This window comes from Nothoprocta perdicaria, unplaced genomic scaffold, assembly GCF_003342845.1.
Source record: "Nothoprocta perdicaria isolate Ctin4 unplaced genomic scaffold, notPer1 scaffold_37, whole genome shotgun sequence".
NCBI lineage: Eukaryota > Metazoa > Chordata > Aves > Tinamiformes > Tinamidae > Nothoprocta > Nothoprocta perdicaria.
The window spans coordinates 2978575-2992985 of record NW_020455610.1 but is presented as its reverse complement, the minus strand read 5'-3'; the positions used below and the strand labels follow the sequence as shown (position 1 = coordinate 2992985).

The following is a 14411-nucleotide window of genomic DNA, read 5'->3' as shown; positions in this document are numbered from 1 at the left end:
AAATATAATTTTTTTTTAATTTTTCTAGATTAAACAATCTAGGAGAAAACCAATGCAAGTTAAAACTCCTCGTGCCTTGCCAACTATGGAAGCTCATCAAGTGATTAAAGCTAATGCACTGTATTTGCTGTCACTGAGTAGTGCTGCTGAACCCAGCATCCTCTGCTATCACCCTGCAAAAACATTTCAGTCTCAACTTCCCAGTGTCAAAGAAGGGATTTCTGAAGACTTCCCCATTAAAATGCCATGTCTCTATCTACAGACATTAGCAAGGTAATTAAAAGCAGCTTAAAGGCAGTAAAATGACATTGTATTTTACACCAACACATGGAAATCACAACTAGTTTCCATACATGAGGTGAACAGGAAATGAATAGTGTAASCTGATGACCTGCATTTGCAAAGGACACGTGTGGCTATGTGTTTTAGTAACTTCCAGGCTTAATGCTCACGTGAAGTTCTAATGTGATGCAGGCACCATCATGAAAACTTCGCTGGGTACCAGGACGACAACCTCTTCCAGGATGAGATGCGGTACCTGCGCTCGACTTCCGTACCCGCGCCCTACATCTCCGTTACCCCTGACGCAAGCCCTAATGTCTTTGAAGAGCCAGCTGAGAGCAACATGAAATCTATGCCCCCAAGGTACTTCCTTGTAATTCTATGAACCACGTGGAGAGGCTAAAATATTAGCGTAACACAAAGATTAAAAAAAAATGAAGTGAAACATTATTGTAGTTAAGTAGGAAAAGTATCAAGTCAGCCAGAACAATCTTTTGAAAGGGGAAAAAAGAAAGTCAATTAACACAATAAATCACAGCTACAAAAATAGCTTCAGTGAATCGTGGCACTGTCAGATGTATTTTAGCACACAGTTTACTAAGTTTGCACCAGCTGTTTGATTTTGATTTAAAACTTGAAGGGACAGTGCGGGTAAACTGCTTTCCTCAAGGAAAAGTTTTGATTTAACAACATAAATACAAATAAAATGTTTGTTCTGAAATTGGTAAATCACTCTTAGCATACTAAGGTATGAGAAAAATTCATCCCTACTCCAGGTCTACTACTCCCTGTAGAGACAAATAAAATTTTCCAAATTCAAAACTGAATAAGGGATCAGATTTTGGTGGAAAGTGAAAAATTTCACTGAAGAAGTGACAGCTTAGTGATATCTAGTACCAATTGCTAGATTGATTCTGCTAGGTAAAGCCCATTTCCTGCCTAAATGAGTTTACCATAATCTAATTAAAGTAGTCGTGGAGTTTCTTCTTTGGCCCCAATGAGAAAGGTTAATAAATAGTCCAGAATCACCTTTGATGCTTGGGATTTTTTCAGATGTCAACAAGTGATCCCTAATATTATAACAAGGACAAAATGAAAAAAAAAAAAAAAAACCAACAAAAAAAAATGCTGTTTATCTGTTTGTGTTTCAATTTGTTGCATTTTACACTGACTGAAAAAAAAAAGTGTATTGGAATGCTGCAATCTACATCATAGTCTTTTCAGAAATAGAACTTTTCTGTCAAAACCCATTAAGAGTTCGTCATGTGCCTATATTCCTTTATTGTAACTGTGCACACCATGGTCTCCTGGGGTCTATAGGGAGAGCATAGGCTGGGAGTTCTTCTGCAGACTAAGAAATCTACTGAAAATGAGAAGTAAAAACGTGTCAGAGGGGTAGCTCTAGCAATTGGATTTTAAYGCTCATGATTTTGGAAACTCTTATGTTTACACAGATGTCCATATTTCAGCTGGCTTACCTATTTAAAAAGTCATATCATAGGTGTTTTCACATGCATTGCCAGGGCAAAATTTGTCAAAAATTTCAGGGATTATCTGAGTGTATTTTCTCTGAAAAAATACCTAAATTCACGGGACTTACTGCATAATCATTACGTTTGTGTATAAAATATCTGCATGATTTTTCATCATATGTAATTCTAATGTGTATTTCTTCTTTCCCGTAATGTGGCAATTACTAGACAAACTTTCATACAATAGTAGTATCGTCGTTAGGAAATGCATGCCTCTAATACATATGTATTACTAGAGTATTATGTTCACTAATGGGTCTGTAACTTCACTGATTTCTTTGTAGCTTGGAAACCAGTCCAATAACAGATACAGACCTTGCAAAGCGAACGGTCTTTCAAAGGTCATACTCGGTTGTGGCCTCAGAGTATGACAAGCAGCACTCAATTCTGCCCGCACGAGTTAAGGCGATCCCCAGGAGACGGGTCAACAGTGGGGATGCAGGTGAGAGAACAAAGATTTGAATCAGGGAAAAGACAAAGTTCTTGGCAGTTCTAGACAAAAAGATGTTATAAATACATGCAATGGCTTTTCTTTCTTTTTACTATTAGCTATGAACTTTTAATCACATAGAATTAGCCTAAGAGGAGCTCAGGAATAACTGCAGTTTTGAAATATGTAAAATATCAGTGCTGTGATGATTCTTTTGCTTTTTATTTTTACTGTAGTTGTAAAGTTACACTGCACAAAGAATCTAATGTATGCATATTTTTATGCTTTTAAATAGAAGTGGGGTCCTCTCTCCTGAGACATCCATCTCCTGAACTTTCTCGGTTAATCTCCGCCCACAGCTCTCTTTCCAAAGGAGAGAGAAATTTCCAGTGGCCAGTGCTGGCATTTGTAATCCAGCATCATGATCTGGAAGGACTGGAAATAGCAATGAAACAGGCCTTACGGAAATCTGCTTGCCGGGTCTTTGCCATGGAGGTATTAATGGATGTCTGTAATAAGAGATTAATAACTTTTGTCTCAGATGTATAAAAACTGTTTCAAAACATATATATGTTTATATGTGTGTATATATATATATATAAAAGAAAACTGTTACACTGATTTTGAATTCTTACATCAGTAAAGCTTAAAATTTCGCATAGTTRTGTTATTAACTCTAAAAGTCAGGCTCACTAATTTTACCTGTAAATTATTTATATTTTGGCGCAGATAAAATGTGGGTGGTTCACAGTTTCCACCTGAAATGGGTGAGTGCTGCCCACATTATATAGATGGTGAATGAGTCACAAAAAGAATAGTTAAAAGATCAGTTACTGCAGTGAAAGCTGCAAGAGGCATTCTCCCTCAGTGGGCACATTACTTTAAATTTCAGCTGAGAACGAGTCAAATTCACATAGAATGAGAGCTTTTTCAAATACTTACAACTTGTGAAAATACAAGTGCTTTTTCTCAGTTTGAGTAATGATCTCTTCTTTAGTACAAGCACTATCAGTCAAGTTTCAGGTCTCAGCACCAGTGTACAAAAGGTTTACAGCTTTCGAAGGAGGAATGTAAGAATATTGCAATCTTGAAAACTTTTTTTATCCCACTAGATTCGTTTTTTTGGAAGTGACTGAGTATTTAAACTAATTCAGTAAGTGGCAGAAATGAAACAAGGAAACCAAACCTCAGCCTACAAGATTGTAGATTAAGAATGTAATTGTTACTGTGTTAACCAAAATTGAGTAATAAGCAGTGTTCATCCTAAARAAAGAAAAATCTGGAAATACAAAAGGGCTCTGCTCAGTTCACTCTTAAAGCTCTCTAAAGGACTTGCATTTGTAATGAGGGCTTTTTTGAAGGTTTCTGTGTTACTGTCTGACTTTCCAAATCTGTCAATTCATGTCCTTATATAAAGTATTTAGAAGATAGTTTTTCCTGTTGCTAAGCTTTGCTTAGCYAATTGATAATTCTTGGCATGTACTTTATTTTAGGCTTTTAACTGGCTTCTTTGTAAYGTCATTCAAACAACTTCTCTTCACGACATCTTGTGGCATTTTGTGGCTTCCTTGACACCTGCACCTGTAGAGCCTGAAGAGGAGGAAGATGAGGAAAATAAATCAAATAAAGAAAATGCAGAACAAGTATGTGAATTTCATCATACCSTCCATAAATAAAATATCTTTATTTTGAAATGAGCTTAGAAATATCTTAATATGTCAAAAAAAGAAGTCTTAATCCTCTTTTTTTTTTTTTGTAGGACAAACAAATGTTCATTATGGAATGTTTTTTTTTATTATTTTAAATCATACAGTGTGTGCTTTCAATAGTTATAATTAATTTTATTTTCCCTTCTCAAAATGCCAAATTTTGTGTCCTGATGAATTCCCGTCTTTAAATACATTATTCTTAAGTATATTGAAACAGCTTAAGAAAAAAAAAAAATGCAAGACCAGATTTTCTAATCCAGTAACAACAGCAAAAAAAATACTGTCTGCTTTCTATTTCTCCCACTGAAACAGAAAAAAAAAAAAAAAAGCAAGTATTTTTCAGAGGAACTTTTTTGTTCTATATGCTATGTCTTTCAACACACTGGAGAAATACATAGTTTGTGAAATTTAACATGTGAAAATAATGCAGTTAACACAACACAGCATGCCAGAGGTCTCGAGGTTTAGTTGTGATTGTTGAAAACATTACCCCACCCACCATGAGTGCTTCAAGAGCTCATGCTAGCACTCCTAATAACGGTAATGATTTCAATCCCTTCAAAATTAGTTCAGCTCCAAAATTAGAAGTTCTGAAATGATCTCTTCTAGCCTCTCAGTTCCAGTACCTTTCTCTTTTTGTCTACAGAGTGACTAAAATCTCACTCTGAACTGTGTGTGGTACCACCTTTTGAACGTTATATCAACCTGCAGATTCTACATACTTGGTTTTAAGAGCCTCCAGTGCTTGCATGTGTACATTAAAACTGATTATCACTAGCTCAGCCCATGGTACCTTTGAGTGCCATCTCCATGCCAAGCTCCATGAGCCTCCTGCCCCATGGGTACCTCCGTGGGCTCCTCGGAAACGGTGCCAGAGCAGCGGAACTGCTGCGCTCCTACCAGCCCTCATACCTGGCCTCCAAAATAAGAGCCAATATTTAAATGTCTAAATCCAAAAATAAACGCTGTTTTAGATGTAGTTTCGATAATTACTGATTGAAAAAGGAGATGAAAAAGAAGTGGAAAAAAATGCTACTTCTGTTTTATTYGGGTTCCTTATTTTTGCTGTAATGAGTGGGGGCCTTACAAAATATCACCTTGAACACTTGACTAGGATGAGTAATTTTATAGTGTGCTAGAAACTGGCAGCAGTTTGCAGCTAATTGCTAAATGCAGCTCACGTGATGTGTATTCCAATCCTGCATCTTCCTTCACTTATGTGATCATATACTAAAAAAAATACTGTCATGAATGTATGCGGGGTATGTAACAAATCTGTGACAATCATTTGGTACTTCTCCAGTATTAGATTCATTTATGCGTGTGTGACATGTTTGGATTTCTTTTAATGCATTGGAGTTTGGTGAGAAATACAGTTCCCATTTTTGATTTTCAGAATTAAGTGACAGGCTGCAGTCAGGTGGTGTTTTTTGTTAGYCATCTGTCCTTCGTCATTATCAATAAAACAAATAATTTCACTGCACTGAGGTTTTCCAGTTGTAATTCTAGTTACCTATATGTAKATATATACACAAATATGTGTGTGTGTATATATATGKGTTTTATATGTGTATGTGTGTGTATATATATGTTATATATATACTTTTATATATGTATGTTCTAATATGTGTSTAATKCTGTGTAATTATAATTTATTATATGCGCTTATTATAATAAGCGTATATATTATACCATCCATAAAAAACACTGTGGCTTTCATCCTTGGCATCACCTCCCGTGAGGAACARTGAGAGATGATGCTCAACAAATATCCTCAGTAGTAGTGAGAGTGAGGAAAGCACGTATGCATTTATGCGTGTATGTATTGCTGAAGAGGAATGAAAGGAYTGCAGAAGGAATGAGGAGGAAACTGTTGATATGGGATGAGGAAGTTGGCTTGCGCRTACCAAGCATGGTGGTGCCTGCTGGGGACGGGGTAGTGTGTTCAAGAGCTATAAAAAGGTGCAGGTTGAAAAAGCAGTTCATAGAATTACTACAGTTGTCCTCAAAATGAATACTGTAAGTGGTTTTACTCCTACTTATTTTGTACTTTTTGGTTTTTGGCTGAAAGTGTATTAATAAATTCMATTGCATCTCAGGAGAAGGACACCAGAGTGTGTGAACACCCCCTGTCCGATATAGTGATTGCTGGGGAAGCAGCTCACCCGTTGCCCCACACTTTCCATCGTCTGCTCCAGACAATCTCTGATCTTATGATGTCCCTTCCCAGTGGCAGCGCGTTACAGCAAATGGCCTTAAGGTAAGCACGAGCTGGGGAGGTTCTTCAGGGGGGCTCATAGTTCTTARCAGGAGCGAGGAAAAGATGCTGCATGGTAGATCAGAACTTCAGAACACCCTGATGGGTCTGTAGAAATGAGCATGTACTTCTTTACACATAGTGTAGAAGATCTTGAAGAGTGAAAATGAACGTGATCTTAAATTCTGTAGTGTATCCTCAATTTAAAAAGATATTATTACAAATGCCATAGTATCTGTGTGTATGTGCGTGGTAACTTAATATTTGCTTGAAAAGTCCGAGATCTTTTTAGCCTCCATAAGCTATATGATTTTTTTTTCCGTGTATTTGTCTTAAATACAGATGAAATAATCCTATATTTGTAGTTAAGATACAGTTTACTCCCATCTCCCTCAAAATAACAAAGCAACAGTTGCAATCTTAAGAAAAAAAAAAGAGGTTAAATGTTAATAAAAAAAAACTGAGAAGCAAAAATGCAATTACTAACTTTGCTGTTAAGGTCTGTCACTTAAGCAATGTTCAATTTTTTTTCCAGATGCTGGAGTCTCAAATTCAAACAATCTGATCATCAGTTCTTACATCAGAGCAATGTTTTCCATCATATCAACAATATTTTATCTAAATCTGACGATGGGGATAGTGAAGAGAGCTTTAGTATCAGTATACAGTCTGGTTTTGAAGTCATGAATCAGGCAAGTATTATACGTGTATTGCAAACATAGCTATTAATCRTCAACAACTTGTAGTCCCTGTAATCAAATAGTTTTAATTAGTGTTTTTACTTGCAGTGTTGTATTTCCTTGAATGGATCGTATTTCTAAAGTTTCAAATATTGTCCCTCAACCTGAATCTCCGTTTTACAGCAGTGTTTGTGTTACGTTAGTGCATGGTTTAGGCAGCTATCTTGAGTGCTGAGTGTGTCCAGCTTGTAGTTGCTCGTGTGTTTTTTTCTTGATTTATTCTGAAAACAAATACTCCTAATGAATATCTTTAAAGTGTTCCATTTATGAATTATTTTAGGTATTTACTACCATATTTAGTTATCAGTGTATCCTTTGGTTCAAGTGGGTGATTAAATACAACCTATAAATGACAAATTTCTTCATTAATTTAGAAAGCATATTTGTCGCTATTTGCCTAGTTGTAAAAAGTATAGGCAATATATGTATTTGGGCTTAATCTGAGATATTTCAAAGTTTCTCATTTGTTTTCACAGGAGCTGTGTATCGTGGTGTGCCTCAAAGACCTAACAAGCATTGTTGACATTAAAACATCGAGCCGACCTGCCATGATCGGGAGCCTAACAGATGGCTCTACAGAAACGTTCTGGGAATCAGGAGATGAAGACAAAAACAAAACAAAAAACATCACCATAAACTGTGTGAAAGGAATCAATGCTCGTTACGTGTGTGTTCACGTAGACAATTCCAGGGATCTCGGGGTAAGTGCAAATCAAAATGTCTSTTATCAAAGCTGTATATATTCATTGATCAAGAACTACTGTTTCCTTTGCATGGATGCATTTGGAATTCTAATTCAGAAGCTCACACTTAAAAAAAATACAGTTTATAATTCCTGTGATTTGGAAAACTGTGYCTACTATGAATAGACTGGTTCAACAAAATTGACAGTTTACAAGAACCTGATACTGGGGAACTTAATTCCCAGTGGCATGCTGCATTTCATGAGTGTTTTAAGAGTTCAAATTATTTCATCATTTACCTTTCTTCTTTATGATTACTGTAGAAAAATTCAACTTAAGAGGTTTTTACAACAAATTGCTTTCCAGTCTTCTAACTATCACAAAGTGCAAATGTCTCATTAGTCCAACCTCAACATTTCTTTTTCCTTCAACTTGTTTTGTGCACTGTAGTGATCCTCTGTAAAGCACAGAGTTGCTAAACGTAGGGGAAGTTATAACATACTTTAATATAACATGCTTTAATTTAATTTGAGTATCTCAAGCTATCATAATTATGCCAGCAGATCATAGTGGGACAGCCTAAAATTGTATCATCTTACCATCAAAAAAAAAAAAAAAAGATTCTCTTTTTACATTATGTTCCTTGACAGATCTATGCAGTAATGTTGCAAACATACCTTTATTTCAACTACAGCCTTTCAAACAAAGAGAAGAATATTTTTTTTTTTTTTGGACAGTTACACTTGGGAACTATTCTTGTCCTTTTTTGCTAATCACTTCTTAAATTTATTTTCTTAATAATACACTTTGTCCCTGTCTACATATGTGTTCTGTTAATATGGAGGAAATCACCAAAATGGCMCTCACTTGTACAGTTAAAGTAATTCTTGTTTGGTTTGTCTGCTGCAGAACAAGGTGACTTCGATGACTTTCCTAACTGGCAAGGCAGTAGAAGATCTGTGCAGAATAAAGCAGGTAAGCCATACAATCAGAGAGAAAAAGTGCAACTGTTTTGGCTSCATGTATCACAGTTTTTCTGGACAAATAATTTCTATTTATTATAATAAATGCTTTGCATCAGAATGTCCATGGAAAGCACTGTTATTAGTRGCAGTACTGAATTATTGTACCTACCAAATATCATTTTAATTACCAGAGCTGAAAGGATAAGGCTTTGAATAGATAACTTTCTAAAGAGATTATCTGAGTTGTGTTTTAGAAGTCCAGTAGACTGTCCAGTTTCTGTTACTGTTATTCCTCSAAATAATATATCCAAAACGATTACACAGAGCAGTATTGTATTCAGATTCTCAGCTCGTTGGTGTTGAAGWTTTTTATTTTATTTTGTTTTTATCTAGCTGTATAGTTTCCTTCAGAGAAATATGGCTGAAGAGTTGGCAGAAGTTCAACACTACATGAGGAAGAAAATAAAAAATGGCCTWCAATTTTTTAGCTTGAAGTTTCAAGATATATTTTCTAATGTGTAGTATGATACATGCTTTTCCTTGAAATTTCTAGTTTTCAGCTTCAAATAGCTAAAGTCTTTTGTCCAGAGACTCACATTCCTAGCGGAGTTCAGCCTTGATGTTCTGCTCCTCAATCAAATGATAGATGCCTATTTGKTTTTTTTTTGAATGGGAACAATGTTTCGTACTTCGAAATCAATGTGTCCCGTCAAATATAATAGACTTTCAAATGGTCTTTGTCATTTGGGGCTCAGAACTTTATCATTTGCCTTATTGGCAGCTAGCGGTAAAGTTCATCAAGGGGAAACATTGTCTTTAGGTGTCTTAAAGTTTTCTACTTTATCGTTACAGCATCTGAAAATGCAGAAATTTTGAATAGTGATTATTATGGAGAGGAGTTTCTTTTTTCTTTCCCTTCTGTGTTCTTGGAGGACATAAATGAAGCTCCAATTATAAGGCATTAATAACAGAAAAAAAAGTAGTGAAAATGTGTATGTATAAAGTGTGTATGGATAAATATGCAGACAGACCTAAAATGCCTGTGTATATGTACTTGTGGGCATATGTATACATATATAAGCAAAAACATGCAGTCTCTTGGAGAATAACAGTAACTGTAGTGTAGGTAGCTTTTTTTTCTTTTTTTTTGTGAGTAGACTTACTTGTTAGCTCTGTCTGTGCAGTTAAATAAACAAAGGCCAAGGCAGAGCTCAGGCACTCGGCTTCTGGTCATCCTTTCAGCTGGAGTGCCGTTTACTCCCTGGCCTGCTCCTGTCTTCCCAGACACAAAGCCCGGGCGTTTCCATGGGTTGTTCATTCCCTGGAGACATGGAAACCTTCGCTGAGCTTTGCTGCCTCCTTGCTTACACAGACGTCCTACACTTTTCCATAGGGTTTTTATCGCCAGTCACACTCACGTGCTATTCTCTCATCCATGTATCATATTCCTTCTGCTCCACATAATTAAAAAAGAAAAAAAAAAGTTTAGAATGAGAATTTCATAGCAAGTGGTGTATTGGGCTACAGGTATATAATGGGTTTGCTTTGGATGTAGGTGAATTATTTCTTTGATATTGTGTTGTCAGTTGCCACCTTTATATTCTTGCTTAATAGGTAGACTTGGATTCGAGACACATTGGCTGGGTGACAAGTGAGCTTCCTGGGGGTGATAATCACATCATCAAAATTGAATTGAAGGGTCCAGAGAACACGTTAAGAGTTCGGCAAGTGAAAATTCTTGGATGGAAAGACGGTGAAAGCATTAAAATAGCAGGGCAGATTTCAGCAAGTGTAACTCAGCAAAGAAACTGTGAATCAGAGACGCTGCGAGTGTTCCGACTTATAACATCCCAGGTGTGATTTCGTCACTGTGTTATACATTTAAAAATGTGGRAGTTACTGTATTTTTTTGTCCACTGGTGCTTTATGTCATGATGCAAAATGTCATAACATCATTATGTTATAATGTAAAATCTCTCCGAGTTTCTCTGAGCTAATTGTCCCTCTCATCCTTCCAGGTGTTTGGAAAACTCATATCCGGAGATGCTGAGCCAACCCCAGAGCAAGAAGAAAAAGCGCTGTTGTCTTCCCCAGAAGGAGAGGAAAAAGTACACAATGTATTTATTTGTATTCTCTCAATACTACTTTGCTGCCAAAGTCATCCAGGATCATTTTCAGCATGTGTCCTGTCTTCAAGCTATATGATTTTCAGATCAAAATAGTAGTAGTGAAGTGTCATCATTACATATTAGTTTTAAAATTGTTGATAATTTTCATTAGTAGATTTCAATTGGGCCACTTTCATTTAGTGGAAACACTGTAGCAATGAAAATGTAGTTTATGACAACAATTACAGAAGAACTTAAAAGCTGCAGTAATGATCAACCCAGAAGTTCCTCCTTCCCTGAACCTTTTCTCTCAAAAGAGATTACTGAATCTGCTGATATTTGGGGAAAATGTGTTAGAAACAGCACCACTATCTTTTCCCTGGTACACTCTCTTGTCTTCGAACGAGCTGTAGTGGAAGAAGTGCTCCTGAACCAAGTGATGTCTTCTTCAAGCTCAGCCTTAGTCTTTTTAGTCTTTTTAGTTTCTGCTCATATGAAAGTCATGCTACTCACCTAGTCAATCTTGTCACTTTTTCTTTTGCACTTTTTATAGCTCTCAAATAGATTTTTTTTTTAAACAGGGTGACCAAAATGGCATTGCTTTCTGTTTTATCTTTATTTCTTTGCTTAACCTTATTATTCTGCCTGAAATATAAAGTCACTTTGTTTTACATTATTGCTTTGAAACTTAGTRTGCAGATAATTCTGAATTCAAGAAACTACCTATTATTCCCATGTAAACGTGTCTTGGCTAAAATCGGTTGCAGAATATATTTTCACAAGCTCTGCCAGGGATGGAAGAGCAATATTTTACAAATTAACATATCCAAATCCTCCCTCTGTAAACAATATGCTGTCTAGTACATTGTGCCAGAATATTCTGCATAGCACATCCCTTTAGTAGGRTACAATTGAAGAATAGAAAGCCTCGTTACTATCATTTAGTTAACAAGGATTTTCATGTACAAAAAGTGTTGTTGAGCTGAAATTTTTAAAAGTCAACCTATCTGTCTTTCTGCTGCCATTCAACTGTCTTACACAAAACAAAATGTCTTGGAAAGATTARATTTGTTATGGCCCGGGGAATTCCTACATGATTTTCAAAATAGAAATTCGATACTGTTGTTACATGTTTCKTAGTTTTCATATATGTCTTCTGAACAGCCACTGCCAGCCAATAAAGGCCAAAATAAGCAAAAGCACTTTAGAAAGCTTCCAGCAATCATTGTAACTCCCTCACAGCATTTTGTTGCCCATCCCATAGCACACAGAATTAAAAAAAATATATTTACCCTTACTGTGTTTCCCAGTTGGGGAACTGTTTAAACACATACGTGGCAAAGTATGTTTTGTATGCTGATGTTCCATCAGTAAGTGTATTCAGCTGCACAGAGAAGTTGTATCTTGGGTAAATTATACTTACTAATTATATTATTAGTTATTTGTCATATCCTCCTACTTCATGTCTTATAAAACTGGAAGAAATACATCTAAGATACATTATTAACCATAAATAGATTGATCTTGCTGATATGCCTTTTTCTCTGGGTAACAAAAAGCTGCAAGCTCTTAGAACAAATTCTGTTGGTGTTTCATATTAAGTGCTACAGCAATTAGGAAATGTTCTTGAAACTTGTGATATAACCTTGRATATTCTTTTTATAAAGGCAACATCAGATGCAGACCTGAAAGAGCACATGGTAGGGATCATATTCAGCCGGAGCAAGCTGACAAATTTACAGAAGCAGGTTAGCCCRTTCTTAAATGCTTTGAATGCTTAAATTCTGTGTATATTGTTATAAATATACTTTTTTCAGTAATTATGGAATTTTTTGTTTGACATTTTCAGTTAGAATTCCTCTTGTTCTCATCAAGTTTTGGTTTATGTTTTTAAGTATGTATGTGGATGGATTTATATAAAAATCTGATGAGACTGATACTGAAAAAAAAATCCATCTTATTAGGATAAAAAATGTTCTGTTATCCTCAATTTTAAGTGTTATGGAATTGTAAATGCTGCTTATCAAGTGTTTCTTGATAATAGTCCCATGACGATAGGCCAGGACAGATTTAGTTGCAGAGTTTAGGTTCTTCAAACATCTTTTCTCACAGTTTCTGCCATCRCAAGTATTTAGGTTTTACGTATTACAGGCTTCGAAAGAGAATCAATGTAATCAGTATATTATTAAATAATTCCTTTCTGCATACTCAGTAACAGCCTGGATTTGCAGCTTTAATCACTTGCTTTTCTCTTGCTAGATAAAATCTTTAAATKAACTTTTTTAACATGTTTAATATGAAAAAAATGCTTTCTATAGACTATACAGAGTAGACTATACAGAGATTATAAGTAGTTATTTCAACTGCCTTGACTAACTCTCTGTTCTTTTTTATTTTTATCTGAATCTTATATTAAAAGTGAAGTAAAAAGCAGGTATTTGAAAAAGATGTAGTTGAAGGATTTTTTTCAGAATGAGGATGAACAAATCCAGTATCAAATGCGAATGCTAAATCCAAATTTGAGTTTCTGCAAAAAAGGAGTTGAGGGCCAGGCCAGGTTTCAGGGCCTTGCTGGTTTTGCCCGGTCACGAGCACGTTTCAGGTGTAGCCAGTTCCRGTGGTTGTTGTTGGAGTTTTAACGGGGCTGTGCTGGGGCAGGTGTGCGCGCACATCGTGCAGGCCATCCGCATGGAGGCGACGCGCGTGCGCGAGGAGTGGGAACACGCCATCTCCAGCAAGGAGAACGCCAACTCGCAGCCCAGCGACGAGGACGCCGCCTCCGACGCCTACTGCTTCGAGCTGCTCTCCATGGTGCTGGCCCTGAGCGGCTCCAACGTGGGCCGCCAGTACCTGGCGCAGCAGCTCACCCTGCTCCAGGACCTCTTCTCCCTGCTGCACACGGCTTCRCCCAGGGTGCAGAGGCAGGTGAGAGCCAGCTCTTCCTCCTCTTCCTTGGTTCCTAGGAAAACGTCTCCGACATCACGTAATCGTGTTCGTGGTAGTGTAGTGTGTACCTGGAATTACCTTTTGGAAGCGTGGTTTCAGGTTTTCACTTCAAAAATGGCATCACCATAAATTGCGGAGTGTGGCGGGTTTGGGAATACCAAGAGAAGAARAGACCCTGTTAAGGCCTAGCCCTTTCATAGAATCATAGGATCATAGAATGCTTCAGGTTGGAAGGGACCCCAAGAGGACATCTAGTCCAACCCCCCTGCACGCGCRGGGTCACCTGGAGCACGTGGCACAGGGTAAAGAAGCACGTGCTCATCTGGTGCCATTCTCCACCTCACCGCTTGGTGAGGTTGAGGGGACCCTTTTGAGACAGCTCCTGTCAGTTCCACAGCAATTGGCAACATCTTCTTCAAAAGGAAAATGAAAAGAAAAAAAAACACTTTTCAAGCTGTGCAATCTCTGTAATGTGCAAGTAGTTGTCCAAACTGCTATTAGAAGGTCAATACCAAGCTTACTTTTAGAACTATAAAAGCTATAAAACTATTTAAACTATATTACTATATTAAATTCAGCTGTTGTTCAAGTGAGATTCTCCCTGAAATGTTAGGCCTCATTTCAGTATAATAATAGCAAATTAACTTGAACAGAGTGTATATTTTATTTTAAGGCAAGAAAGAAACTTCTTAGGGGGCATGAGTTAAATCAGGAAAATAGATTAATTCCTTCTCACAGAAATAGCCTGTGAAGAAACAA

At 36.7% G+C, this 14411-nt stretch overlaps 1 protein-coding gene across 1 annotated transcript in view; it reads left to right on the top strand.

The window, feature by feature from the left end:
- Window positions 1-14411, top strand: part of MYCBP2 (MYC binding protein 2, E3 ubiquitin protein ligase) — a 151336-nt gene that overhangs the window by 120431 nt on the left and 16494 nt on the right. The window contains exons 60-72 of the mRNA XM_026044514.1: window positions 29-273; window positions 475-645; window positions 2099-2256; window positions 2540-2739; window positions 3738-3887; window positions 6053-6213; window positions 6746-6902; window positions 7427-7651; window positions 8543-8608; window positions 10213-10452; window positions 10617-10715; window positions 12374-12454; window positions 13365-13631. Coding sequence (XP_025900299.1) covers window positions 29-273; window positions 475-645; window positions 2099-2256; window positions 2540-2739; window positions 3738-3887; window positions 6053-6213; window positions 6746-6902; window positions 7427-7651; window positions 8543-8608; window positions 10213-10452; window positions 10617-10715; window positions 12374-12454; window positions 13365-13631 — 2220 coding nt within the window. The remainder of the gene's footprint in view (window positions 1-28; window positions 274-474; window positions 646-2098; window positions 2257-2539; window positions 2740-3737; window positions 3888-6052; window positions 6214-6745; window positions 6903-7426; window positions 7652-8542; window positions 8609-10212; window positions 10453-10616; window positions 10716-12373; window positions 12455-13364; window positions 13632-14411) is intronic.